Source organism: Panthera tigris (genome assembly GCF_018350195.1).
Source record: "Panthera tigris isolate Pti1 chromosome E1 unlocalized genomic scaffold, P.tigris_Pti1_mat1.1 chrE1_random_Un_scaffold_69, whole genome shotgun sequence".
In the NCBI taxonomy this organism is placed as follows: domain Eukaryota; kingdom Metazoa; phylum Chordata; class Mammalia; order Carnivora; family Felidae; genus Panthera; species Panthera tigris.
The window spans coordinates 40,300-58,971 of NW_024962176.1; the positions used below are offsets into that span (position 1 = coordinate 40,300).

Sequence of the window (18,672 nt, forward strand, 5' to 3'; positions counted from 1 at the left end):
ATTGATAATAATTAATTAATTAATAGATGAATAAATAAACAAATAAATAAATAGAAAAGGCTATTCCTCTGAGAGTAGGCAAAGCAAAGAGAAGCTAAAAGAAAGAAAAGGGACAGAAACTTAAAACTGAGGAACAAGATATGCAATATTTTATAAGCAAAATTTGGGCAAAGTATCTGACTTCATATGGTAAAAATGGTATCTGTGGAATAAATAAATGAGCATCTAACTCTGAAGCAACAGCAATAAAAGCAAACTCACCATTTCATCTCCAAAACTCATTCTTTGCTGATGTCCTTTCTTCTGTTAATAGTGTCATCCTTTTAGGGGCACCTGGGTGGCTCAGCCGGTTAAGCTCCTGGCTCTGGATTTCCACTGGAGTCATGGTCTCACTATTGGTAGGATCGAGCCCCGTGTCAGGCTCTGCCCGGACAGCAAAAAGTCTGCTTGGGATTCTCTCTCCTTCTCTCTTTGTCCCTCCCACCTCGCTCTCACGCATGTGTGCACACTCTCTCTCTCTCAAAATAAATTAATTAAAAAAACATTTTTTAATAGTCATTGTTTTCTCAGCTCCCCAAGCTCTTAAAATCCTAGAATCATCTCTACTATTCACTTTGCTTCTCCAGTGCCAGCTTCAATCATTGGAGCATAATTAATCGTTTCTTCATCAGGTCTCCTTTACCCACCTTTTCTGTCCACCACTCTGACCAACTCAACGCATATCTCAATTATGGACTCAAATTACCCTGCACCCACACTAGTAATCGAAGATCGTTCTTGCCTTCAACGAGTTCAAATGAGACATATAAACAAATATAAATTGGCCCTTGAATAATGCGGGTTTCAACTGCAACAATCCACCAATAAGCCAGAATTTTTCTTTTTTTCTGCACAAAATTTTATTGTCTCCATTTGGTCCGCAGCTTTGAAGAAGGTTCCAGGGTGGTTGAAAAGCCTCCTAGTGACTGCAGGGATAGGCTCAGGCAAAAGCCCTGACACCGTGGGGCTCCAGAGGTTCCCAGTGGCGACTGAGGGTGAGCCTTTCCAAGAGACACTCACCCAGCCCCGCCTGGAGGCCAGCCAGCCTGCACAGTCAAGTTGTTGCCCATCTTCTTGAACAGTTTCCTCTCCTCATCCAGGAAGTGGTTCTCCAGGAAGTCACAGAGATGGGGGTCTGCCCGGGGACAGGCAGGACACGCACAGTTCAGTACATGCAGCTTCAGGTCCTTCTCCGTCCAGGGCCATGGCGGCTTCCATGATGTCCACGGTTTCTGACTGTCCTGAAAGAGAGCACAGCCACGGAGCTGGTTTGTTAAGGTCAAGGGACACGTGGCACCCTCTGGCGGAAAAAAATGGCCCATGCTCTCAACATCCACATCCTCCAGGTGGAAACAGTAGCGTAGAGAAAGGTAGGTGCCCAGGTCCTTGGGTGCACACTGATCAGGTGGTCCATGGAGCCTTCACCTCCGTGGAGTAATTTTGATGAATGTGATCGTTCACGGTTGATCAGCAATGAGGTGCTAAGCTCAAGAAACAGTGTTGGCTTGCCCTGGAGATAGAAGATGGTAAGAAGATGCCTTCAGAGGTTTCAACTGGAAAAGAAGTTGGAAGGGTGGTGGGGGGCTGGAAGAAGCTATTCCCTGGATGTGTTCCCTCCCAACACTGTTGAAGCAAGAGACAGATCCTGTGGATCTGCCTACACATAGATTTTTTTATAGTACACTAGTGTAAGTGTATATTATCTTCCTTATAATTTTCTTAATAACATTCTTTTCTCTAACTTACTTTGTGATAAGAATACAATATATAATACATATAACACACAAAATATGTTAGACTGTTTATATTATCAACAAGGCTTTCAGTCAACAGTAGGCTATTAGTAGTTAAGTTTTGGAGAGGTCAAAATTTATGCCCAGATTTTTTATGTGAGGGGGTAGTTTCGGTGTCCCTCACTCCCTGCCCCCAACCTTGTTAAAGGGTCAGCTATAATACAGTGTGAGAAAAATGCCTGAGAAACTCATAATTTAATTATAAGTCTCCCCTAATCTCACTATCCCTAGCCTCTTCCCTTTTTTTTTTTTTTTTGAGAGTTCATGAGCATTTAATAGCACTTCCTGTTTAGACATACCATTTCTTTTACATCATTATTTACTTATTTATTTATTACTAAACATGAATTCAAGGCAAGTATGCAGTTTCTTTTATACTAAAGCAAATCAGGAAATGAAGACAAAATTGCCATCATTGAATGTTAATCTCCAGAGGGGCACCTGGGTGGCTCAGATGGTTAAGCGTCCCACTCTTGATTTCAGCTCAGGTCATGATTTCATGGTTTGTGTGATCCAGCCTTGCAATATCAGCCTCTGCACTCATAGGGCAGAGCCTGCTTGGGATTCTCTCTCTCCCGCTCTCTCTGTCCCTCCCCCACTTGTGCACCTGTTCTCGCTCTCTCTTAAAATAAATAAATAAGCTATAATTTAAAATGCTAACATCCAGAGAACAACATCTCCACAAAGTTGGCCTGAAGACACTCAGATTCTACCAGTTTTTGAGATGTTCCATATTTAGGTAGTATAGACACTGCAGTTATTTTAAGCTTTTTCTTTTTTTTTTTTTAATTTTTTTTAATGTTTTTATTTTATTTTTGAGACAGAGAGAGACAGAGCACAAGCAGGGAAGGGGCAGAGAGAGAGGGAGACACAGAATCCGAAGCAGGCTCCAGGCTCTGAGCTGTCAGCACAGAACCCGAAGCGGGGCTCGAACTCACAGACTGTCAGATCATGACCTGAGCCAAAGTTGGACACTTGACCCACTGGACCGCCCAGGTGCCCCACTTCCAAGCTTTTTCTGAAGTCATTATTTGGATCTTTGCAAAAAGGTTTTTCTCCTACTTGGCAGCAGATGAACACACATCCTTCACTAGCAAACTTAAGCCCCTCTCCTAAGACTGGTTCAGCCTGTGCACAGTTGGACATCAGCCATTCCCTCCAGCATCCTCAGAGCGAGTAAAGTTGGCAAAAATTGTCTTGCCACTGTGCTGCTCCATAGCCAGTTGCCATCATGAGGGCACATGACCACAGGGTCTCTGGGTGACACCACCAGGGGCTGGGGCCCCATAAGCCTCTTCCCTTTTAGATAATATTTTTAGCTAATCTATCCTGAAGGATTATGTGCCAGGCATGTATGAAAGGACCAAGCATTTTACATACTTCCTCTCATTTACTCCTCACAATAACCCTAGAGATAGGTGGTATTATTATTCAACACCTCCATTTTAAAAATAGAGCAACAGTATTTTTCACCACAATGAAAAATAAAACTTAATTAATAAATTAAGTTCTTTAATGAGGGAACTAAGGCTCAGAATGGATAAAGTATTTGCCAAAGTTTATACAGCAAATAAATAGTCAAGGCTATGGTTCTGATTCTATACCCATGCTCTTTACCTCTGTGCTATATACTGTATATTATCACCAGATTCGCTTTCTTTTTTTCTAGTGCTTATTTTATTTTTGAGAGAGAGAGAGTGAGAACACGGAGGGGCAGAGAGAGAGAGAGACAAAGGATTCCAATCAGGCTCTGCTCTGAGAGTGGAGAGTCCAATGAGGGGCTTAAACTCACCAACCATGAGATAACGACCTGCGTCAGACACTTAACCAACTAAGCCACCCAGGCACCCCCCAGATTCATTTTCTTAAAGTATTCTGTCACTCTCTTTTCCAAAACACATTTCCCAGAAGATCAAATCTTTAGCAATTTTCAAGGCCCTTATCACCTAACCACAGCCTCTTTTACTAACTTTACTATTGCCAATACAAACTCCCTCTTCTTCCGAATGAACTCTACACACTCCCATACATACCAGCTCATTCTAATCCATTCCTCTCCCCAAACCTGATGTGGCCTCCACCTCTCCAACCATTTAAATCCTGCCTATGATTCAAGACCCACTCTAAGTCATACCTTCTCCATAAAAACATTCTCAACCAGCAAAAGCTCACCCTCAGGGCCCTCTTCTCTGAAATCTCAAACTTCACTATGTGTACCATTAACTTGATACATAATTATAGACTGCATTTGATTGCTTTTTAATTTACAAGGATCTAAACCTTAGGAGCACCTGGATGGCTCAGTCAGTTAAGTGTCCAACTCTTGATTTCCAATCAGGTCATTGTTTCATGGTTCGTGAGATGGAGCCCCAGGTCAGGCTCTGCACTGACAATGCGGAGCCTGCTTGGTATTCTCTCTCTCCTCTCTCTCTCTCTCTGCCCCTTCCCCTGCTCACTCTCTCTCTCTTTCTCAAAAATAAATAAATAAACATTAAAAAAATTTAAACCTTACCTGTGAACTCCAACAATGATCCTAATCTCAGCATTTCTTTATATCCCCTACTTATGCCTTTTTTTTTTTTAACATTCACTTATTTTTAAGAAGAGACACAGAGTGTGACTGGGGGAGGGGCAGAGAGAGAGGGAGACACAGAATCTGAAGCAGACTCCAGGTTCTGAGCTGTCAGCACAGAGTCAGATGCGGGCTCAAACACCAACCACAAGATCATGACCTGAACCAAAGTCAGACACTTACCCGACTAAGCCACCCAGCTTCCCCCTACCTATGCCTTTAATAAAGAAGGAGCTAAACAAGTGAATACTAGGACATCAATAAATGACTCATAACTCAGCTAATACTTTGGGGGGTTATAGGAATTGGAAATATAAAGATTAGTGCTTGTTGAAAATCAAATGCATATAAGCAAGGAAAATGTCACAAATATAGCTCTTAAGCACATACACTAACTTTTAATTAATTTTCCAGTAGACACAAGTGTATTTTAGTATTTTAGCATAAGCACACTGATGTAAAAACAAAAAAAAAAATAACAGTCTAAAATACTATTAAGCCACTAAGCTATACATTTTTAATAATACTAAAAGGGAATTTACCCAACTCAAATATCTTGTCAGAATCTAGATATCAGAAGAAAAGGAAAACTGAGGAATCACTGGGAAGAGATACTTCTCTTACTCCATGGAGGACCTAAGAGAGAGAGATAAGAGTAAGATATAAGAACTCCCCTGCACAACAATGTGCTTCTGAGAAAAATTATAGAACCATTTACTTTGAAAGTCTCTAAAAATACGGATATAGGAATAATCTTGGCAAACATCCAGATCATGGATTCATTGATTTCCCAAATCAAATCTCAAAATGATTTATTTTTCCAAAGTATTCTTTTTCCTAAGAACAAGACAGCAGAGTTAGAGACTTTTAAGGTCATGTCCAACACCATAACCATCCGACCTCTCTTTCTTTCCTGCTGGTGACTCTCCCTCCTAAGCTTTGGAAGAACTTGATCTTTCTAATGATGCACCCAACATCCATTAACCCAAAAACAGTGTTAGCTGAGTTATGGACCTCTTAAAATTCCCTGTGGTGTAATGGCAAATTCTGGCTCTGGTCCTCTATAGAATGACACATGTTCAAGCTGTAGTCAGAATGATGAAACGTATGCCATGCAAATGGAGCCTACTTTTTGCGTAATATCAATACTTTCTATTTACACTGATAATACCTTATTCAATCTGCACAATATATTGCTATTTAGTCTCTCTTGGAAACAGTTTGCTTTATGATTCATTAAGTAGTTAAGGTTGCTCTTTCACAACAAGAAGGATGCATTCGTGCCCCTCAACTACACTCTAAGAGTCATGAATATTTAAATTAGGACATTATAGCCAAACTAAAGAGCATATTTATTGTAGTCCTTGTCATTTTTAACCTGAAAAGGTATTGTTCCTTGACACACAGGATAAGAAACAGAATGGTGTGGTTAAAAAAAAAAAAAAATGTGGTATTGGAGGCAGAAGATCCTAGAAGCCAAATTCCAGCTCTACTACTTATTTCTTGTGTAACTTTGAACAACGTACTTAGCCCCTCTAAGATTCAGTATTTTCTTTCTTTTTCTTTTTTTAAGTAGGCTGTACACCCAGCACAAAGCCCAGTGTTCGGCTTGAACTAATGACCCTGAGATCAAGACCTAAGCTGAGATCAAGAGTCAGATGCTTGAGGGGCGCCTGGGTGGCTTGGTCAGTTAAGCGACCGACTTCGGCTCAGGTCATGATCTCACGGTCCGTGGGTTCGAGCCCCACGTCGGGCTCTGTGCTGACAGCTCAGAGCCTGGAGCCTGCTTCGGATTCTGTGTCTCCCTCTCTCTCTGCCCCTCCCCTGTTCATGCTCTGTATCTCTCTGTCTCAAAAATAAATAAACATTAAAAAAAATTTTTTTTTTTTTAAAAAAAGAGTCAGATGCTTGGGGTGCCTGGGTGGCTCAGTCGGTTAAGCATCCAACTTCAGCTCAGGTCATGATTTCACAGTTTGGGGGTTCAAGCCCCCTGTCAGGCTTTATGCTAGCAGCTCATAGCCTGGATCCTGCTTCAGATTCTGTCTCTCCCTCTCTCTCTCTGCCCACACCCACCCCCCACTCGCACTCTGTCTCTCAGAAATAAACTTTAAAAAAAATTTTTTTTCAAAAATAAAGAACACTAATTCAAAGGGATACACACTGCTTGTGTTTATTGCAACATTACTGAACCAGCCCAAGTGTCCATCAGTTGATGAAAGTATAAAGAAGATGTTGTATATATATTTATATACATTATATATACATATAATGGATTATTATTCAGTCATTAAAAAATACTGAAATCTTGCCATTTGCAACAACATGAATTGACCTAGAGAGTTACAATGCTAAGTAAAGTATGTCAGAGAAAGACAAACACCGTATGATTTCACTCATATGTAGAATTTAAGGGGTGCCTGGGTGTCTCAATCAGTGGCTGAGCTGTCTGTGCTACAGCTCAGAGCCTGCAGCTTGCTTTGAATTCTATATCTCCCTCTCTCACTGCCCCTCTCAACCCATGCTCTGTCTCTGTCTCTCAAAAATGAATAAACATTTAAAAAAAATTTTGTTTAAATAAATAAATAATTTAAGAAACAAAAACAAATGAGCAAAGGGGAAAAAATAAGACAGAGAGAGACAAAGCAAGAAATACTCTTAACTGTAGAGAACAATCTGGCATTACCACAAGGGAGGTGGGTGGAGGGATGGGCTAAATAGGTGATGGGGATTAAAGAGATGAGTGCAGGGCGGTGTATGGAAGTACTGAATAATTATATTGTACACCTGAAACTAATATACAACTGTACGTTAACTAACTGGAATTAAAATAAAAACTTAAAAAAAAAATGAGCCATTAACTGCCCAGAACAATGGATGAAAACAGACCATATTATGGCACATGAATATGCAACTTAAGAACCCTGGAACAATTAAAAGATTCACCAGAAAGAGAAAGAAAAAGAAAAAGAAAAAGAGGGGAGAAAGGGGATCCATATGAATGATTTTGAACTTCTCAACAATCCTGGAAGCTAGATGACAATGGCATTCTATACTGAGATGTTCAATCAAGCACTATTTTTAAACATACCAAATTTATTAGATGGAGGTAAAGCAGTGCTTAGAGGGAAATTTTTAGCTGTAACACCAAAATTGTAAAAACCTCAAATCAACATGTAAACCTCCACCTTAAGAAACTGGAAACAGAAGAGCAAACCAAACTGAAAGCAATAGAAGGAAGGAAATAAGAGACATTAGGATAGAAATCAATGAAATAGGAAATAGAAAAACAATAGAGAAAAGGCAATGAAAACAAAATTGGTTCTTTGAAAGTATCAATAAAATTGACAAACTTTCAGCTAGACTAACCAAAACTCATTTAAGTTCCTACTCTAAAACTGACATACAAGCTGTCTGAGAGCTTTATATTCTAAGTGACAAGAAAACCACTTATAGGGAAGTTAAGAACTAAAAAGTTACCCTAAAATCCAAGATTGATGATAGTCCTTGACAAAAGAATTGATACTGCCCCAAAGTTTGTAACCTATCAGTGAAATAAAGTCACTTCCCAACACATAAGGTTGGTTTTATGATCCCATGTTTAACTTACAGTCTCACACATCTGTGTTCACCTCTACTAAGGAAGGGGTTAGACTCACCTATACTAAGGAAGCATTGGCATGCAACAGAGGAATATATGTCTAAAGATATTATATAACATATATACAAATGTACAATAAAACCTTGGTTTGCAAGCATGATTTGTTCTGGAAACATGCTTGAAATCCAAAGCACTTGTATATCAAAGCAAATTTACCTATAAGAAATAATGGAAACTCAGGGGGGGTGGCTCAGTCGGTTAAGCATCCGACTTCAGCTCAGGTCACGATCTCGCGGTCCGTGAGTTCGAGCCCCACGTCGGGCTCTGGGCTGATGGCTCAGAGCCTGGAGCCTGCTTCCGATTCTGTGTCTCCCTCTCTCTCTGCCCCTTCTGTCTCTCTCTCTGTCTCAAAAATAAATAAACGTTAAAAAAAAAAATTTTAAAAGAAATAATGGAAACTCAAAAGTTTCATTCCACAACCCAAAAATATTCACATAAAAATGATTACCATACTGTAATGTAATACAAAATAATAAATAAAATACAAAATATTTTTTAAAATGAAAAAATTAACCTGCAATTACCTTTGAAAACCTTTGTGGTTGGTGTGAGAGAGACAAAAGAGAGAAAGGATACTGTGTAGGACGACTTTCACTATCACTAACAGAATCACTGCTGTCTAGTGGCTCAATGGCATCTTTTTCTTTTCATGAAACTTTAACAAGGAGCCTATCCAATGACACTTGCTTTGGCCTCCTTTTGAGGATTTCACGGAAATGTGACATTGCATTGTTGTTAAACAGATTCATGGCTCATACTGTTACAGCCTTACTCGGGTGGTGCTTTTCCACAGAATTTGGCAACGTTTCCCACATTTTACACACCTCCCTAATCTCATTTGAAGTGATAGATTCCTCTGCCTTTTTCTCCTCCTCTGCAGACAAGATCTCCTCCATAACCTCTCACTGTTTTTTTTTTTCAGTAGGTTTTACTTTTTATTTATATTTTCATGGCCACTTTTTATTACTTTGATAGTTGACAGATGATCACTTAATATGATAGTGCTTATACTTTCACAGATTTACCAAACACTTGTATTCTTATGACTTTTTTGTTTTGAAGACAATTCTTTTCTTGCAATAAAAAAAATTATTTTCAAAGAGAACTGCTTTCAAAGTTTCATTTACATTGGTATATTAGAGAGCCTTGACCTCTGCAATTACATAATAATTGAATTAACTATTCTTAAATATCTATCAATTTAGTCTGATTTAATTTAATCTTTTATGGTTTCTTTTAATTTTATATTTTTTAATTTACATCCAAATTGGTTAGCATATAGTGCAACAATGATTTCAGGAGGAGATTCCTTAATCCCCCTTACCCCTTTAGCCCATCCCCCCTCCACAACCCCTCCAGTAACACTGTTTGTTCTCCATATTTAAGAGTCTCTTATGTTTTGTCCCCCTCCCTGTTTTTATATTATTTTTGCTTCCCTTCCCTTATGTTCATCTGTTCTGTGTCTTCAAGTCCTCATATGAGTGAAGTCATATGATATTTGTCTTTCTCTGACTAATTTCGTTTATCATAATACCCTCCAGTTCCATCCACATAGTTGCAAATGGCAAGATTTCATTCTCTTTGATTGCCAAGTAATACTCCATTATATATATATACATGTACATATATGTATATACATGTACATATATATACATATATATATACATGTACATATATATACATATATGTACATGTATATATATATATATATACACCCCACATTTTCTTCATCTATTCATCCATCAATGGACATCTGGGCTCTTTCCATACTTTGGCTATTGTTGATAGTGCTGCTATAAACATGGGGGTGCCAGGGGCACCTGGGTGGCTCAGTCGGTTAAGCTTCCGACTTCAGCTCAGGTCATGATCTCACGGTCCATGAGTTCGAGCCCCGCGTCGGGCTCTGTGCTGACAGCTCGGAGCCTGGAGCCTATTTCCAATTCTGTGTCTCCCTCTCTCTCTGACCCTCCCCTGTTCATGCTCTGTCTCTCTCTGTCTCACAAATAAACGTTAAAAAAAAATTGAAGAAAAAAAAAAAAAACATGGGGGTGCCTGTGTCCCTCTGAAACAGCATACCTGTATCCCTTGGATAAATACCTAGTAGAGCAATTGCTGGGTCATAGGGCAGTTCTATTTTCAATTTTTTGAGGAACCTCCATACTGCTTTCCAGAGTGGCTGCACCAGCTTGCATTCCCACCAGTGCAAAAGAGATCCTCTCTCTCCACATCCTCGCCAACATCTGCTGTTGCCTGAGTTGTTAGTGTTAGCCATTCTGACAGGTGTGACGAGGTATTTCATTGTGGTTTTGATCTGTATTTACCTGATGATGAGTAATGTTGAGCATTTTTTCATGTGTCAGTTGGCCATCTGGATGTCTTCTTTGGAGAAGTGTCTATTCATGTCTTTTGCCCATTTCTTCACTGGGTTATTTGCTTTTTGGGTGTTGAGTTTGATAAGTTCTTTATAGATTTTGGATACTAACCCTTTATCTGATATGTCATTTGCAAATATCTTCTCCCATTGTGTCGGTTGCCTTTTAGTTTTGCTGATTTTTTCCTTTGCTGTGCAGAAGCTTTTTATTTTGATGACATCCCAGTAGTTCATTTTTGCTTTTCTTTCTCTTGTCTCTAGAGACATGTTGAGTAAGAAGTTGCTGCAGGCAAGATCAAAGAGGCTTTTGCCTGCTTTCACCTTGAGGATTTTGATGGCTTCCTGTCTTACATTTAGGTCTTTCATCCATTTCGAGTTTATTTTTGTGCATGCTGTAAGTGGTCCAAGTTCATTCTTCTGCACATCACTGTCCAGTTATCCCAGGACCACTTGCTGAAGAGACTGTCTATTCCATTGGATATTCTTTCCTGCTTTGTCAAAGATTAGTTGACCATACGTTTGTGAGTCCATTTCTGGGTTCTCTATTCTGTTCCATTGATCTGAGTATCTGTTTTTGTGCCACGTTATATAACCTCTTACTCTTGCTCTTGACACAGATCCATCAGTTCATCAGTGGTCAGCTCCTGGCCATGTTTCCCCACCAGCTCTTGAATGTCACCCTCATTCACCTCCAGTCCCACAATCTTCCCCAAGGACACAATTTCATCCACAACTGGTGATGATCAAGCCCCTCTAAGTCATGTTCAAGAACACAATCAGGCCATAGCTCTCCACGCAGAATTGAGGGTTCTCTTGATGACCCCATCCTAGGCTTTATTGATGATCTTGAGGTAGTTCATGATGTGGAAATGATTTTTCCCAAACTCTTGGAAGGTAAGGTTTGATCCTTCAGTCACCTCAAAGCATTGCTGAAAATAGTGCTTTGGTATAAAGCATTCTAAAGTTCAAAATGACCTGCCAATCCATGGACATACCTTGTTCATTCTTCTCGATGATTTCCTTAACTTCTGCCATAGTCATCTCCTTCTTCTTACTGCCTTTCTTTTCAACCTTTTTCTGCATCGGGGCCATTGTATATGCTCTCACAGATGTTGACTACAGTACAGTATTAATAAACTTTATCATATACAGTATTTAATGTAACTGGCAATAAGGCAGCAGAGGCAAGGTTCTATATCTGTAGGCAGCCTGACCTAGAATGAAGCAAAGCAGTCCTAAGCTTACTCTTATATGAAGAAGCAAAGGACTGTCCATTGGTGCTTTGAAGTGACAAAAAAATACACTAGTGCCAGTTGTGGGCACCTTCCAATGTTCTTAAAAATCACTGATTTCTGCCAAACACAATGGCCTGAGACTGAGCATCCAAGCATGGGAAATGATCACCCACAATCCCGCAGCAAGAGAGAGAGAGAGAGAGAGAAGAACCATTGGCTCAGTTGTGATCATGTGAGATTCAGCATCACTTTCTACTCATATTGCAAAATATTGCTCATTTATCAAATTAAAATTTATTAGAAATATTCGCTCATCTTGCAGTACCCTTGAAGTTACTCACAATTCAAGGTTTTACTGCATATTTGAATGTCTTTGGGTAATTTTTCTTCCATTATTTTACCTCTGTATTGCTTTTTTTCCCCTTTATTCTCTAGTTAACATACAGTGTAGTCTTCACTTCAGGAGTAGAATCCAATGATTCATCACTTACATATAACACCCAGTGCTCATCTTAACAAGTGCCCTCCTTAATGCCCATCACCCATTTTCCCCACCTCCATCAACCCTCAGTTTGTTCTCGGTATTTAAGAGTCTCTTATGATTTGCCTCCCTCTCTGTTTTTATATTATTTTCCTTCCCTTCCCCTATGATCATCTGTTAAGTTTCTCAAATTCCACATATGGTTGAAATCATATGATGTCTTCTGACTGACTTATTTCGCTCAGCATAATATTCTCCAGTTGCATCCACATTGTTGCAAATGGCAAGATTTCATTTTTTTTCATCACGAAGTGGTATTCCATTGCATATATATATATATACACCGTATCGTCTTAATCCATTCATCAGTTGATGGGCATTTGGGCTCTTTCAGTAACTGGTTATTGGTAGCACTGCTATAGACACTGGAGTACATGTGCCCCTTCTAATCAGCATTTTTGTACCCTTTGGATAAAGTCCTAGTAGTGTAATTGCTGGGTCAAGGGTCTTCTAGTTTCCATTTTTTGAGGAACCTCCACACTGTTTTCCAGAGTGGCTGCACCAGATTGCATTCCCACCAACAGTGCACAAGGGTTCCCCTTTCTCCACATCCTCACCAACATCTGTTGTTTCCTGAATTGTCATACCTCTGTATTTCTAAGTCCACAAAATACTGTGCTGTGCTTAGGAGATTCATTCAATTTTTTTTCTTTCCCTACTTCCCTCAGGATCCATAGCCACAACTGGTCTTACAGTATTTTAGAAATAAGAGTGGTTGCTGTCTTCAAATTGTATGACTTCAGTCAGTCTTATTCCTTTCCCCTTTGGCTGGAATTCTGTTTAACTGAGTATCCATCTGTCATGTGACCTCCCTGTGTCTGCCTTATGTTTCCACATTTTAACTTAGATGGAATTCTCTTGTGGATGAGAAAGGAGAGAGAGTGACGACTGAAAAGATGGAAGGTAGGGAGTTGAAAATAGTGATACACACACACGGACATATACATACACACACACATAAGCACACACATGCATACACAAAGTACAAAAAAACAAATTACAAAATTATTAAGAGAAGAAAAACTATGTGATTGAAGTAGGTCACAGTTGGGGGTTTCTACATTACAAGCAATGAATGACCTATTTCTTAACAGAAGTAACTACACAGTTTATTTTATTATAGTATTATTTGTTATATTATCTAAAAGAGATACATTTTAGACACTTTTCTACATGTGTGACATAGTTCACAATTATAACATAAAAATAATAAAAACAAAAATGTACCCCAAAATGCAGAAAAGTCAAAATTAAAAATACTTTTAATTTAAAAATATAATAAAACAAAATTTAAAATAAGTGACAAAACTATTAGCTCTTTATCTGACAAAGAGTTTTGCAAATCATTCAACAAAATATAAACATTTCCCAAAAGGAAAATGGACAAAGGCTACTCATTGGCAAGTCTCAAAAAAAGAGAGGAAAAAAGTGAACAGCCAATGTATTAAGCAATGTTCTCTAGAGAACAGAGCCTGCAGAGAGACTTAAGCATGAATGCTTTATGGGGGAGATACAACTTCAGGACAGGGAGGGTGAGGGAATAAGGGAAGGGAGGAGTGAAGGATGAGAAATAAATTCAGATGGTCCTGCATCACCAAAATATGCAGAGCATTTCAGGTCCCAGTGGGTCAGATTATACAGATATGCAGTACCTTAGTCCATGGGTGGGACAGGAATGGAGAGTGAATTTAATTAATTTACAATTTCATTCACTTGACTCTTTCAGCCTGCCCTGCTCGCTCGCTCTCTCTCTCTCTCTCTCTCTCTCTCTCAAAATTAATAAATAGGGGCACCTGGGTGGCTCAGTCGGTTAAGCATTCAACTTCATTTCAGATCATGATCTCACCATCTGTGACTTCAAGTCCCATGTCAGGCTCTGTGCTGACAGCTCAGAGCCTGGAGCCTGCTTCAGATTCTGTGTCTCCCTCTCTCTCTCTGCCCCTCCCTACTCGCACTCTCTGTCTCTCAAAAATGAATAAACATTAAAAATAAATAAATAAATAAATGAATGAATTTTTAAAAAAAGAAAAAGAAATTTCTCTATCTTGAACACCAATCTTACATACCAGTGTTATTAAAGGAATCTTTATAGAATGGGAAATCACATTGTTATAGTTGACGACAGAACAAACAATCCTCTGAATGGTTTAAAAATCCAGTTGTATGTTCTGTTCAATCCTTCAGTTATGTGTGCTTAGGAGGTAATTCTAGCAGAGTATAACATAAAAAAGCTGGCTACAGGCAGCAAAACTGTGGTCACATTCATAATTCTTCTGCAGCCAAAGACAACTTGATATACAAGAGGTTTCGGAACTGCCTGATCATCATATAAGATGATCAAACAATAAAAGATAATAAATGTCTTCAAAAAAAAAAACAAAGAAAAATAATTTTAACTGCTTTCCAAAAGAAAGCCTTAACATTGTACGTTGTAGAGATGAATATCTACAGCACAGAATACACTAGCAACTCATAGTTCCTCACAGAGAAAGTGGTTGGTTGAGTGAAGCTTACCACGAAAGAGTAAGTATTACATGATGATATCTGCTGTGAAGAGCTTCAGGTCACACTGTTCCACCAAAGATGCAGTGAAAGCTGAGACACAGATGGAAAGGCAAAGAAAATTTTGCTAAACTGAAAGCCAATTACGTTATTCCACTGCTACATGTCTAGATCTAAGACTGAAGAACAAAATTGCCCCAGTGATTATATAAAACATCATGTGTAGACAAAAGAATTTTTTTAATTAAAAATATATGTTATTCAGGGGTGCCTGGGTGGCTCAGTCAGTTGAGCATCCAACTCTTGACTTCGGCTCAGGTCATGATCTCATGGTTTGTGAGATCAAGCCCTTCATTGGGCTTTGTGCTGAGCCTGCTTGGGTTTGTCTATCTCAGTCTCTCTCTGTCACTCCCCTGCTCGTGCTCTCTCTCAAAATGAATAAGTAAGTTTAAAATATATATATATGTATGTGTTATATATATATATATATATGTATATATATGTGTGTGTATATATATATATGTATATATATGTATGTATATATATATATGTGTATATATATATATACGTGTATATACATATATATATATATGCTATTCATTAAGTATCTTTCTCCCATTGAACAAAAAGCTTAAATTTGTGGAATTGCTTCAAAAAAGCTACATAATTACCACTAATCAAATCTTCAAAGACAGAATATAAATAACAGATAAATTTTTACCTTAGTTGGTTACAATTCCAAAGAAGCAAACACTCAATCACTTAGGGCAACATGGCCATTAGCAACAAACATCATGTTTGTCACAGAACTGAGCTGAAAATGAGCATCTCTTTAGTAGCCCAAAGTGGAGTCTGAGGCCCATGAGCAGACCAGCAGCTAAGATATCTAGGTAGACGGTAATGTTCCTGTCCCATAATGTCAAACTTTCAAATTATATTATGAAAATCTTAATATGGAACTGTAGTAATAATTAAGTTTATTGACCTCATTTTGAATTTACTTTGGTAAATTCATTTTTGATGGTTACATTTGCCTTTGGTCTCAGTTCCACTGAATATTGATCTTCATAGTCAATCTCTCAGCATTTGGCCAAGATGAATTTAGTGTTCCTTCACTCTCGATGTACAGAAACCATGGGTGCATTATACAGGTACAACATGAGAAAAAAAAAGGCCAACACATTAGGCATGACTTTCTCTAGGTGCCAGTGAATTATATTCTTCTTTGTACATGTCTCGTGTTTCCCAGTTTCTTCAAAAAATATATATTGGTAGTTAGATAAAAAAGAAACAAATGCTCTTTTTAGCAAAATAGCAGGACATACAAATATCATTAAAATGCAGACTTTGATCATTCTGTTTTTATAGTTTATTACAAACGTATCATTGAAAATATTTTAATATGATGACAGAGATGCACAAATTCTAACTCTTGGAGTTCACTTCAGGGCTCTACAAGGATTTTAAGTAGACCTAACATTGCTTGTGCATCTTTATGTTCATGGTGAAGATCTGTGAACTGAGATTGAGTATTTGAATAATTAACAACCTAACTGCAAGCAGAGGAGCTGAAAATTTATATCCATCTTATTCCAAAGACAGGTTTAGGACATTTGGCAATTGTAGACTGAGACAAAAGAATTGGAACTGAAATGTTGAGTGTGAAATTGAGGTCAATTAGAACATCCCTCAATCTAAATTTTTCCCCATGGAAACAATTCTACCCAAAATTTTTTCTGTGAAAAAAAATTGGTTTTCTTTTAAAAATACATAGTTCTAAAATATATGGAAAATAGCAAGGCTGCCTACATCACAGGACATGTAAAAAATAAAATCCAAATGCATTAAATATTTAAAGACAGAAAAGAAATACATTTTTGGTCTTGGAATAGAAAAACATTTTTTAGGCAGGACAAAAAACACCACACTTACAAAGGCAATACAGAAGCTAAAATTTTTGTGGCACAAAGTGCAACGATATCTATTGCAGAAACGTTCATAAAAATCAAAAATAGAACACAAACTAAATGTCCACCAATAAACAAATTATGATAGTCATAAAATAGAATACTATGTGCCTACTAAAAAGAATAAGGTTTATCTGAATATGTAAACATGGAAAATGATCCAAAATATATTATTAGGTTAAAAGAGAAATTTCAGAAAAATATGTATGGTATAATTTTGTTTTAATAAAATGTATAGGGATATGTATGAATGACTCTTTGCATAGTAAGAATACTATTTAGAAAATAGTAAATATAGTCTTTATTTCCTCTATAAATCATATTTGCTCATAGTCCTCTCATCCTATGGCCCCAGGGAAAGGATGTCAAATGCTACCTTCATATGGAGAAAGACACAACCTGATCATACAGACACTGGTAAAAAGAGAAGGCCCTTCATCTTCCAGAGGTGGAACGATGCTGTGAAAACTCAAAGAGATGTTTAGAAAATTCAGATAAATATGACTGGATCTGAGAACATCAGATCTAACGGTAGAGATACAGAAATGGCTATGGCAGGGAAAGGTGATCTGCAAGATAGACTTAGCACATAGGCTAGTATACAAAAGATCCATAAATTCCAACCTGCCATGGTGGCAAGGGCATGCTGAGAGGACCCCTGAAATGGCAGGAACCTGGGGTCAGAATGTAGAAGCCACAAAGAGCAGGTACCTCAAGACTGGAAGGTAATGGTGGAGCTTACAGTTAGCAACAGTGGATGCTAACACCATCAAAGACCAGGTAAGACTTGTTAGTGAAGACAGAGGTTAATACCCAGGGAGAGGCACGATATCTCAGCTGGAAATCAGATGACAGCAAGTGGATCTCACCTCCTGCACACACATACCCCACTGCTCCCCAGACACGCACACACACACTTCTCACATTGTCATAAGTCAGCTTTCCTCCACCCAGATGCCCTCTTAAGAAGAAATCGGGGGAAGAAAGAAATCTTAAAAGGCTAAGTTAACCTAAAATAGAACCTGGATGAAACTGAGGCAAAATATATTGTTAAATGGATGCTCCAACACCACCACCCATTACTACCTAAGCATACCAACTATAAATTTTTGGCACAGTATGAATTGTAGAATGTTACATTTTCACTAACTACAAGAAAAAATGGATTATTTTGAGGATTAAATGAACATGACTTAGTGACAGGTTGGATATTGAGGTGTGAGGGAAAGGGAGAAATTAAATATGACCCCCAGGTATCTGCCTTGATTGCCAGGTGGAAACAATATCATTAACTAATGTATAAATATGAGAAGAACACCTAAAATGGGCTTATAGGAAAACAGATTAATCTGATTTTTAATCTGTTGAATTTGAAGGGCCTCTGATACACCTTAGTAAAGATGTCCTGGAACCAGTTGGAAATTCTGATCCAGAAAAAAGTTTTGGGGGTGCCTCGGTGGCTCAGTCGGTTAAGCGTCCGACTTCAGCTCAGGTTATGATTTCACGGGTTTGTGAGTTTGAGCCCCAAGTCAGGCTCTGTGCTGACAGCTCGGAGCCTGGAGCCCACTTCAGATTCTGTGTCTCCCTCTCTCTACCCCTCCCTTGACTGTGCTCTTTCTCTCTCTCTCAAAAATAAATAAACATTAAAAAATAATAATAAAAAGAAAAGGAAAGAAGTTTTGGAAGTCTTCAAGGTGCACAGCAAATTTAAGCTAATGCTAATGGAAATGGATGAGATCATTCAGGAAAACAAAGTAGAATTCCTGTGCTCTTAGAGCCAACTCTACGTAATCAAGCTCCAATTGGGTTGTACTGTCACCTTGATTGTGAACTCCAAAAGAGTAAAGAACATGCCTTCTAGGTATCTGTGATGCTGTAATTTATAATAAAAAGTATGTATTTGTTATTTGTCCTGGTTTCTGGCACAGAGCTTCTAAAACACTTATTTCCCGGGGCGCCTGGGTGGCTCAGTCGGTTAAGCGGCCGACTTCGGC

General features: G+C 38.5%; 1 protein-coding gene across 14 annotated transcripts in view; it reads right to left on the minus strand.

Annotated features, from left to right (window-relative positions):
* Positions 1-479: 479 nt before the first annotated feature.
* The window catches only part of LOC122236281 (titin-like), a 65,960-nt gene continuing 47,767 nt past the window's right edge, over positions 480-18,672 (minus strand). For 2 of the 14 annotated variants that reach the window (XR_006214354.1, XR_006214359.1), the window contains 2 exons: positions 4,947-5,040; positions 1,193-1,549 (listed from right to left, as the gene is read on the minus strand). Coding sequence is in view for 8 of the 14 variants with exons in the window: in XM_042977148.1 (XP_042833082.1) it covers positions 1,159-1,280 (122 nt within the window). In the remaining 6 variants the exon portion in view is untranslated. Of the gene's footprint in view, positions 1,550-1,574; positions 1,593-4,946; positions 5,041-14,723; positions 14,805-18,672 lie in introns of those variants that run through there. The other 12 variants (XM_042977149.1, XM_042977154.1, XM_042977148.1 and 9 more) reach the window with 9 other exon arrangements.